The 11,158-nt window shown below is 43.8% G+C and overlaps 1 protein-coding gene across 1 annotated transcript in view; it reads left to right on the top strand.

Moving 5' to 3' along the window:
- TUBB6 (tubulin beta 6 class V) overlaps window positions 1–7,727 on the top strand; it is a 7,921-nt gene extending 194 nt beyond the window's left edge. Inside the window, exons 2-4 of the mRNA XM_059471349.1 lie at window positions 457–565; window positions 1,654–1,764; window positions 6,112–7,727. Coding sequence (XP_059327332.1) covers window positions 457–565; window positions 1,654–1,764; window positions 6,112–7,175 — 1,284 coding nt within the window. The 3' untranslated portion in view covers window positions 7,176–7,727. The remainder of the gene's footprint in view (window positions 1–456; window positions 566–1,653; window positions 1,765–6,111) is intronic.
- Window positions 7,728–11,158: the final 3,431 nt, after the last annotated feature.

Here is an 11,158-nt window from a genome sequence, read left to right as displayed (position 1 = left end):
CCCCCGGGGCTGTTGGAACCCTCGGGGCTGCTGCACACCGGGGCCTGTGCCGGGCCGTGCCGGTCCAGCCGCCCCCGCTCCCATCGCCCGCGCTTGGATGCCGCTGCCGAGCGGCGCCGCGCATCGCTCCGCGCCCCGTGACCATAAAAGGCCTTGGGAAGCACCGAAACCAAACGGGACAGCTTTTAAAAAACTGTTTTTAAAACTACTTTTCTGTTTGAGCCGGCCCGGCCGCGGTTGAAGGCGGGGGGAGGGCGGCAGAGCCCGGGCGGGCCCTGGGGCGCGGAGCCGGCGCCGCCCGCGGGGTTCGGATCCCGGTGCCCGCCCGGCTCCCGCTGCTGCTCGCGGGCCGGGAGGGGCGGCGGGCACGCCTGGAATCCGGCAGCTGCCGCCGCCCGCCCCGGCCCGGGCTCGGCAGGGAAGTTCCCAACCCACTTCTCGCTTTTCCTCCCTCAGTTTTGGGAAGTGATAAGTGATGAGCATGGCATTGACCCAGCCGGAGGCTATGTCGGTGACTCAGCGCTGCAGCTGGAAAGGATCAATGTCTACTACAACGAATCATCTTGTAAGTGTGGGATGGGGACCGGGAGGGGTGCGGGACAGGGGGCTCCCTGGGAAGGGGCACAGGAATCAGAAGACGACGGGCCCATAAAGCCATATTGCACATCTGGCCACGCTCCTCACATGCCACCAACCCCTCCAGCTGCGCCCAGCTCAACAGAAAATGTTATCTACTTTCTTACAAAGCATTAAGATGCCTGGGTGCTATCTCCCGAGACACAGAGAAGTGGCACAAGAGGCTGTCCTTGGGGCCTGGAGGTGGAGGTTTGTTTATTATTTAACATTACAGTAGGAGTTTGTTCTTCAAATGTGTGATTACTTCACCAAATGCATTTCTTCAATTACTCCAAATTAAACTCTTGGTTACACAAGCCCACACCAGTAGTACTCTCTCTTTAATTTTCATGAATGAGAGGGTTGGGCCACAGGTAATAGATGACTGTTTCATTAATGAGATGGCAAAAGGCATCCAAGTCCTCAGAGTCCTCTGCTCTTGAAAGGTGTTAACAGTGTAAAATGGGGATCTGGAATCATGAACCTGCAAGTGTAAATGTTTCATCTTTTGCCCACTGGGGTTAATTCATATTATTTACCTGAGTTTTCTTGAACAAATTCAACTGGACACAGATTGTTTTGTGCTTTGTGGTAGATGTGCTGACTACTACTGTTTGCCATGTACACCAAGCAGCTCTTTCAGTGGAGGAGAATTCTTCAAACACAAAAGCTTGTGGATAACTTGAACATAAGCACTTCCTCACCCTGATTTTATAGAAAAGATTACCTACTTTCTTAAAAAGAACAAGTAAACCATTTTTTTCTAATCAGAAACTCCCTAATATCTCTTGCTAATTAAGAGTTTACAAAATGTAAAATCTGTAGAGTCCAAATTATGTCAGGCCTGTTTTCCAATCTGAATTGATTCCTATGGAGGTGGGTTTTTCACCTCCATGACTTTCTGTATAGGAAGTACTTACATATGTATGAACTATGTGTTAGACTAACAATATGAGATGTAATAGATTTGTGTATTAAAAGCTATAACTCTGCTAGCTTATTTCTGAGCACTAAGGGCATGCTTACTTTGTGTTGTAGCCCACAAGTTTGTACCAAGAGCAGTCTTGCTGGACTTGGAGCCGGGAACCATGGATAGTGTGCGCTCTGGTCTTTTTGGTCAGCTCTTCCGGCCCGATAATTTCATCTTTGGTATGTGGATGTTTCTCTGTAAAAAACAGACTTCTACAACAACTGTTTGATTACCAAGTGAATGGTCAAAAAGCATTCAATCTCCCTGTTCCAAAGGGATCCTACTGAGAAATCTTAATAGCTAACAATGGAATTGCAATTATTATGTAAGCCAGTGAAAACATCCTGTTAAGTGAAAAAGTAATTCTTTTGTTGATTATTCCTTCGGTTAGCAAACTGCTGGAAGTTTCCTATAGTATTCAGAAAAAGTACATTTGCTTTCCACACATATGAACTCCAGAGAAATCCTGAGGCCAATTCTTTACAACAAAATGCACAGAAATTCTGCAGAAAATGGAGGGGGGAGGGAAAACCTCAACCACAAACCAACCAGACTACCCTTCACTTAAATTCACATTAAATGCTTGAGTACAGAATTGTTTTTAGGCTGTGTAATTAAACTTTTTCAGTATATCGTTGCAGTGTAGTAACAGTGGAAGAGGATAATCTGTAATATAGAAAACACAGATGTAGCCACAGTTACTGGGTTAGTTTCTAGGATAATGAGGAACAGTCTGAAAGTATGTGGGGATGTTCTGGTTTTGCAGTGTTCTTGCAGAGGGTTGTTGTTACTTTTACTGCTTTACTTTGGACTGCTGTAGTACTTTGCACATTACCCTTTCAGAGCATCTTTATGGAGCACAGAAGCTTTGTCAGTCCCTTTGCACTAAAGGAGGAACAGCATGTGGAAGTTAAGTGAGCCACTTGCTGAAACGGGAAGTCTGAATGAAAGCTACCATGAGAACTTTCATGTCCTTTTGGTTTCCAAGCCTGCACTAGCCACAAACACAATTTCCCCCTGACAAGGCAAGCTTAGGTTGGAACTCAGTTTGGTACGTTGTGTTAACATAAGGAAGGAACAATGCCAGGGACAGACAGAGGAAAGATAAACATAGTTTGAGCAGTATAAAACAGATGTGGGTTGTTGGGTTGGACAGGGGAGTGAAAAAGCCATACAGAGCTCCTTTAAGAGGAACTTAAAACTTTTATGCCATCCATGCTGTTCTCCTGTAAACTCCATGACAGTGATGTCAAGGGTCTCTTCCAAAGGAGCTGTAAAGTACAACATGTAGCTTAAGGAGTAAGCCTAGGGAGAAAAGCCACAGACATAGGCAGCTTTATGAAGTCTGTTTCTGTGTTCAGGTTTTTCCTTTCATTCCCTTTCACCTGCACGAACCACACAAGCCCTCTGAAAGTGAATTTTCCTGACCTATGGAAATACCTGAACTGGAGCTTTACAGTTTGGCACAACACCAGTAAAACCAGAGCAAAATCAATTCAGAATGTCTTCAACAATAGCCCAGTTTGCTGTACTCCCTTCCTGCCAAGATAACAATGAACACACAGCATGTGATCGACTTGTATCTGTCAGAGGCCCCTGCCAGCATCAGGCACTGTCCTCCCAACCTGCTGAATAATGTAGAATGGCTGAGCGCTGAAGTAATGAACTTCTGTGTCAAAAGCCAACAAAGCATTTTGTTTTCTCTTTTAAAAATCTGGCCTGGGCCCACAAAGGATTTTGTGGCAGGAGCTGGCAGTTCCATACTTGCTGTAGCCCAGGCTGTAAGGGCTCATTCTGATGAGGGTGTTTTCCACCTCTGCTTGTATGAACCTGCATGTGCCCACATCTCCACAGCAAGTAGCCATGGATCATCAATCAGGATTTCATGCAGGTGTATTGAGTACATGGTCACACTCCCCAGATACAGGAGTTTTATATCAAACCAGCAAGAAATTTGAGATGGACACAAAATAATCCTTCTACTTTAATGTCTGTGCTGACAAGGCAGTGATTTAAAAGGTGAAGAACTGCAGGTGGAACAATCTTGCTGTATGAGAGCAATAGGCCTTCTGGCCTTCTGACTGGACACAATTGCCCACCAGGAGCTGCTGTGAACTCTGATGTGCCTCCTCCAGTTAACCAGTTTTCATTTGTACATTTTTGCATTTGTCATTCTTTTCTTGTGTACACCCTTGGTAGATTTGCTACAGAGATACCACTCAAATTTAATTTGTATGAACTGATGGAGGCAACCAAAAAAATAACTGTCCAGCAGCTAAAGGCAAGTTCTGCAGCAGGGCTGTTCACATCAGGCTCCTAAGTGTTAATGTGCTACTGAGCTCTTTTACCAAGTTTGTCTTATATTTTTAGCAGTGAAGAGAGTAGAGGAGTGAAAGAAGATTGAAACAATTGCCATTTTAGGGAACAAAAATAAATTGACTGTTAGACAAATGGTTTCTCTGCATGTGCAGCTCAACCTGAACATGTGTGATAACCCTACAGTGTGTTGGAGGAAGAAATATTCATAGAAGGACCTGGAGGTGCCAGGAGTGCAGATAAGTTGTGGGATTGCTTCATACAGGCTTCTTTAAATCCTGGCAGATGACAGATGGAGGATGCTGGAGCTGGGCTTCCAGGATGGGCAGAAAATTTGCCAGATCCTGAGTTTTGTGGGCACAGGCTCATTTTCCACCCAGAGAGTTTAGCCCCAGTGAAATTTGATAATTTCTATGTGTTTGCATTAGATTTTCAGAGATCAGGTAGGTAGGCACATGAAAACTGGAGGGCATCCAGCAGAGTTTCACAGGATTGTGATCAGGATTTCCAGATTTGTGGCAGCCTTGTCAGGGCCATGGCACCTCAAGACTATATTGTCATGGGGCTAGAGCTTCCAGGGCATATTTACATGCTCTGTTGTGGTAGCCTTACAGTGCTGTAGAGCCAGTGGTTCTGGAAGTATTAGATAACTGGGTGTAGAAGCAGGAAATCACCAGTGAAAATTCTGGAGACCCCAGGCACATGGCTGGCCATGACTAGTGGATGGAGTGTAGATTTGCCACAGGAGTAGCTGATAGTTGTCCTAAAATCAGAATTTATGTCCATTAGGAGATAAATACCTTCTGCTTTTTGGAGAGATGTCTGCTTGTTTGTGTGCATCCTGGTGTGCTTCCCTATCCATAGTAGGGGATCTGCTGAAGCAGACTGCAGGTGTCACAAACATATTTAATTCTGGAAGGATATTACTTTGTGCTTTGCCCAGCTGGACAGGAAGTGCTGAGGTCCCTAGGCTCAAAGAGAGAAAAATATAGCAATATACAGAACAATGCATTAGGTAACCAAATACACCATGAGGAAACCAAGCATTTATGCAGTGCAAAAAAGTACAGAGGATTTCAGAAGTGTCCCAGCCAGCAGTTTCCCTGGTTCCTATGTTTGGCACCAACATGGTGCTGTGGGAATTGAAATGAGAAATGGTAATAGGAAGGGAGGGAAAGGTCTTGGAGAACAGCACAGAATTTGCCAGCTCTATAATTAATTCTGAAAGCATTGCTCAGTCTGAATACCACTCCCAGGAGTACCCTAAGTGAATTCAGTGGCACAATGTGTGTGTGTAGTAGACACTGAGGAACAGGAGTAGGAAAAAATTGATTGCCCAATTTAATCCTCCTCATGATCTAACCAATAACAAAACAGTGACAATAGCAAATGATCCACACTGTTTATCTTAATAAACTGAGCGGCACATAAAACGAGAAGGGAAGCCTTGGGAAGAAAAGAATGGACTCATCACTTTTCTGAAATATCAGTAATCCAATTTTTCAAGTCATTTTGCATATCCTGAAGGATAGTGAGTTTGTAAGGAAATCAGTAAAACCTAAAAGGCACTTAACTTCTAAGTTTTGGAAATAATGTCCCTGAAGTTTCTGTTGATCACTGTTTTCATTCAGGCTAGGTAACCATGAATTTAAAAAGCTATTTTTCCTGATATAACAAGTTAAATAGGATTTTGAAGCCCAGCTTTATTCTTGAATGACAATTTTTCTCTTTGACTCGCAGGAACAATCCAAGAACCTCTCACTTTCATTGAGACACATCTATCTGTGATTTAGCTTTGCATGCATGATAGTCCTTACAGACAGAAAGCATTTAAATATCAAACAGTCATCTTGTGTTTACAGAATATCAGGACTGGGAGTGTGAAAGTTTGCAAAACAAGGGGTTAAGGCTATCTTTGCATTTATGGAAGGAAAAATGACAAAAAGAAAAAAACTAAACAAACAAAAAATCCCAAAAAAAAACCCAACAAAAAAACTGCACACACCCAAAGGCATTGATGAAAATTGCCAGAGACTATATAAAAAGTTTATGTTGATACTTAGAGATATTTATAGGCAAAACTGAAGAGCACAGTTATCTACCTGACAGATGTGTAGCAGCTTTTGTTACAGATGTGAGTCAATGTAGAGTGCAAATATCAAACCTTGCCAATAATTTTGTGTATTTTCTTTCCTTGTATCTCACTTTAGGACAAACTGGTGCAGGAAACAACTGGGCTAAAGGACACTATACAGAAGGGGCAGAGCTGGTTGACTCTGTTCTTGACGTAGTGAGAAAAGAGAGTGAGCACTGCGACTGCTTGCAAGGATTCCAGCTCACTCACTCCCTGGGAGGAGGGACAGGGTCTGGCATGGGAACCCTGCTCATCAGCAAGATCCGAGAGGAGTTTCCGGACAGGATAATGAATACCTTCAGTGTCATGCCTTCTCCTAAGGTTTCTGACACCGTGGTGGAGCCGTACAACGCCACGCTTTCGGTCCACCAGCTGGTGGAGAACACGGATGAAACCTACTGCATCGACAACGAAGCTCTTTATGACATTTGCTTCCGTACCCTGAAGCTCACCACCCCCACCTATGGAGATTTAAACCACCTGGTCTCTGCCACCATGAGCGGGGTGACCACATCCCTGCGTTTTCCGGGCCAGCTCAATGCCGACCTCCGGAAGCTGGCAGTGAACATGGTCCCCTTCCCGCGCCTTCACTTTTTCATGCCGGGCTTTGCCCCTTTGACGGCGCGGGGCAGCCAGCAATACCGGGCACTCACGGTGCCAGAGCTGACCCAGCAGATGTTCGATGCCAAAAACATGATGGCAGCCTGCGACCCGAGGCACGGCCGGTACCTGACAGTGGCCACCGTCTTCCGCGGCCCCATGTCCATGAAGGAGGTGGATGAGCAGATGTTGGCCATCCAGAACAAGAACAGCAGCTACTTCGTGGAGTGGATCCCCAACAATGTCAAGGTGGCGGTGTGTGACATCCCTCCCCGTGGCCTCAAGATGGCCTCCACCTTCATTGGCAACAGCACTGCTATCCAGGAGCTCTTCAAAAGGATCTCGGAGCAGTTTTCCGCCATGTTCCGGAGGAAGGCCTTCCTCCACTGGTTCACAGGAGAGGGGATGGATGAAATGGAATTTACGGAAGCAGAAAGCAACATGAATGACCTGGTTTCAGAGTATCAGCAATACCAAGAAGCAACAGCAAATGATGGAGAGGAAGCGTTTGAAGATGATGAAGAAGAGATCAATGAATAAAAAAGTTAGGTGCAAGATTTTTTCCAGGCCAAGTTCTCAAATCTGGATTTCTGATAATTAGGCTTGTAAATCCATACTTACATTTAAAAAGCAATAAAAAAGAGAGCATGAATTTCAAGTGTTAGAAGGGCTCTTCAGAGTCTGTTTGGATCACTGAGGACACTCAGCATTGCTGGAAATTGGGCCATTTCTATTCATGAGACAAATGTAAGGCATTCAGTTAAGACTTTGGCCTAAGAGTCTGAATGTGGAGATTGCTGGTTTGGGATCTTTTTTCTTTAGGGCTGTCATCCCTAAAGCTGCAGAAGAGAAGATGTAAAATAGGCATGAAAATCTACAAATTAGAGCTGCACTATTTTCATCCAATTATGAGTAAGAAAATCTTGTGAGCTTGAAGTATTCTGTACCAAATGTACAATGCTAAACTGCCAGAAACAAAATTTATTCATAATAAAAGAAAAAGTTTTTAGATATTCTGTGCAGTAACTGTTAACAGTGATATTTGATTCCAGTCCTCTAAAAATAAAATAAAAATTAATAGTACCCTCTCAAGCAGAAGTGTTCTGGGCAGTCAATGCTACATAAATACCCAATGAGCTGCAGGCTAGAGGCTGGATTTGTTTGATGTGACTTCATCACTTACTGCTGCTGAATAATCACAGATGATATCTGTGATATATAGATGAATCTGATAGATGTATCTGATATATAAATTAAATCCCTCAGTTTATGATGTGTTCATCATAAATCCCTGCGGTTTAAAGTGGTACCCCAATATCTTACTGGTCTTCCTGGATATCACCAGCTGCTAATGCTATTCCTAACTCTATTTGACCCAGACCATGTAGCTGAAATCCAGATATTCCACAGATCATGGTGGGACAGGGGACATAGGCTATGTGCCAACAGATCTCACTACCTGGGTTTGTAAGTTCACCACACCGACAGATGCTGTGCATGTCTTGCTACCAAGATAGATTAAAACAACTGGGCAGGTAAAGGTTAAAGTACAAGAGCATTTATCCACAATACTCAAAGCAGTTGGCAAAACGAAAGATGAACAACAGGTTTATCTGCCCCAACTAAAGCCAAGTCAGAAAGGTCTCTGCCTAAGCCAGCTGACAAAGTGACTGCTGGGCATTTGCCCTCTGTGCATGCTTTATGTTTCTGCTCATATCAATTAAACAGCCCTTCTCCATTAGAGAGCCTCCACCAGAGAACACTCTGTCTACTTGGAGTCTCTTATTTAGGCCAGTTCCTAGGCAACAAAGCAAGCAAACAAAGGAGAAAACCTCTGGAAATCAAAACTTTAAATGTTTCAAGAACTCTTGCTTTTTCTTCTTGCTTTCAGAAGCACTACCCAAGCAAAACTGTTGCTCAATACTTAAAAAGGCACTTTACAAACATAGTGAAATTTCCAAAGGTCTGCTTCTCCTGACAAGATGATGCTTTGTTAGTTTGGGATCCAGGGAATGAGACGTATTTTAGGAAGTATATAAACCAGGCAACTGTTAATCACATAACCTGAAGCTGTCTGCCTAATGCTATTCCACACAGAAATGGAACTAATCTAGCTTTAATCAATACAAGTTTTTCACAGAAAGTGACTTCAGAGGTTGAGATAGTTGCTGGAACTTGGAACAGAGGCAGAGCTTGGGAGGGCCCAACTGATTGTCTTTAGAAGGATCATAGAGGAGACAGCAAAGTCACAGGGCCATGTTCTTTGCTATGTCTAGTGATGTCTAAAAGATTTATGAATAGCCATAGAGCACCTTTAAATACATATTTTATAAATGTGAGGTGTGGCTATATATTAATTACAGCATGAGATGAAGTTATAACACAACATACATTGAAGAGAATTAACTGTGCAGAGCAATACAAAGCAAAATCCATTGGAAGTAAAGCCACTAAACAAAGTGAAGTTGATTCTTTGTAAATGGTTGACTATTTGCTTTGAAAGGGAGGAGGATGCCTTACAGGGTCAGAGCCTGCCATCACACAGCTGTGGCATAGGCTTTCCAATTAAAGTACTCGCATAGTTTCTGCTGAATGAAATAGCATTAACCATCTTATTGTGTGTGAAACTGCATTTTGTTGTAACACAGATTTCATAACTAAGTCCAAGTCATAAATTCTGGTATTTCTGTGAAAAAAAGAAAAAAGGTAATACTTTAAAAATGCCAGAAAACTTGGCATTGCTAAATAATGGAGTTGTTAACTTGGTGAACCAGCCTGTTCCTTATTGCATTTCATACACTTGACTCAAAATGCAGAATGCAGACTCTGAGGCTGTGGAATTCAGCCCTCACAATGATCCTGCTTTGACTCACCCATTCTTGCACATGTGTTTACTTGCAACTGTTTGATGTGAATTTCTAGAATGTGTGGAGGCGGGAGAGGCAAACTAATGCTCTCTTTAGAAAAAAGAGACAGCTCTTCCATCTGATCCTAGGGGGAAAAGCCCCTCCCACCATAATGAACCCAGGACCCTGGAGCAGGAGGATCATCAGAGGACCAGCTTGTGCACAAGCAGTAACAGAGCCATGGGAAGCACAAACACTTCCTGTTTCTCTTCAGTCAACCAACTCTAATCACCTTCCTTTCCTGAGAAACAACTGAAAATTGTTTTAGTAGCAAATTTAGTGAGCAATTCCTTCAGTTGCTCTTCCTTTCAAATAACTTCCCACCTTTTCCTTGGAAGCTTCTCTCTTATTTTGCAATCTCCATGGTGAGTCCCACCTGGCTTTGTTACTCTTCTTCGCAAAGTCCTCACCTGTCTGTTTTTCATTTCCCCTTTAGTTTTTCAGCCTGGTCTCTGGCTGACACCTTTTATTTATGTGCCTGGCCCATCATATTTTTCTCTTTTTTAACTGGCCTCAGAGCAGTTTCTATTTTTCTCTTTTTTGCACCTGGCCACAGAGCAGTATCTAGCAGCAGGCTGCCAGGACAAGCCAGACCCCAGGAGTCCTAGAAGTGCAGCTGCCACTGCTCAGACACAAACACATGTGTCAAGGCTAGGCTGGGGAGAAAAGATGGCAACCTACATCACTGACACCACTTGGAAGCTGTTGCCTGGGAAGAGGGTGTGGCATCAGAACAGAAATTGGAATCTAACTCCACAGGGCAGCAACTTTGCAAAGCCATCTGGACAAAGCCAGCAAGGAATGGAGCAGGGCCTCAGCTCATAGTCAGGAGAGTCCTTGTACGTGCTGCCTTAACCATGTCAGGCTCTTGCTTTCTCTGCATCCCATGATTACTGCTCAGATTATGCTCTCCATTCCTTCTCTTGCACTTGTATCCCTCAGGAAAATGTGGTGAGCTCTTGGGAACAGAGTCAGGTTGGGAAAGAGGGTCTAGACTTGCTCCTTCTCCCAGCCTTGGGAGGAGCAGGGAACTCAACTCCTCCCTTGGTGCTGCACAAGCCCCTAGTAGCTGAAGCAGCACTGCTCACTGTGCTTGCAAAAATTCACTTGGCATTATTGGCAGCCACAGCACAGACTAAACTTGATTTTCTTGATTCATGTTCAAGCACCTGACATCCTAAATTTGGGAGCTGAAGGAGGCTAGCAATCCTCTTCAAAGAAGCAGGTTGGGTAAACAGCTCTTTTTGGTTGTTTTTCCCTATCTTTGATTCTAAAATCCCAACACTGTCAAATTATGCCATTTTTGGCACAAAAGATTAAGACCTGCTAACGTAAGGCTAAGCAAGCAAGTTAAAACAGAGCTCTAAAACAGAGGCAAAGGTAAAGAAGAGGTAAGGCCATTTTCATACATCCACTAATTACATGCTGCAACTGAACAGGAGTGGAATTTATTAATAGACACCAACAGGGAGTAAGAGAAACCATCTCCTGCAGATGATTTTTTTTCAGAGTCTGGTAGCGCCATTGTGAAGAATCAGGTTAAGGGTTTGGGGGTTGGGTGGTTGATTGCTGAGTTTTCTGTTGGTTTTATTTAGCAAGGAATGAAGAAATGCAGAA

Source organism: Ammospiza nelsoni, chromosome 1 (assembly GCF_027579445.1).
Source record: "Ammospiza nelsoni isolate bAmmNel1 chromosome 1, bAmmNel1.pri, whole genome shotgun sequence".
NCBI lineage: Eukaryota > Metazoa > Chordata > Aves > Passeriformes > Passerellidae > Ammospiza > Ammospiza nelsoni.
The sequence above is the reverse complement of the archived record's forward strand: the minus strand, read 5'-3'. Positions and strand labels throughout refer to the sequence as shown.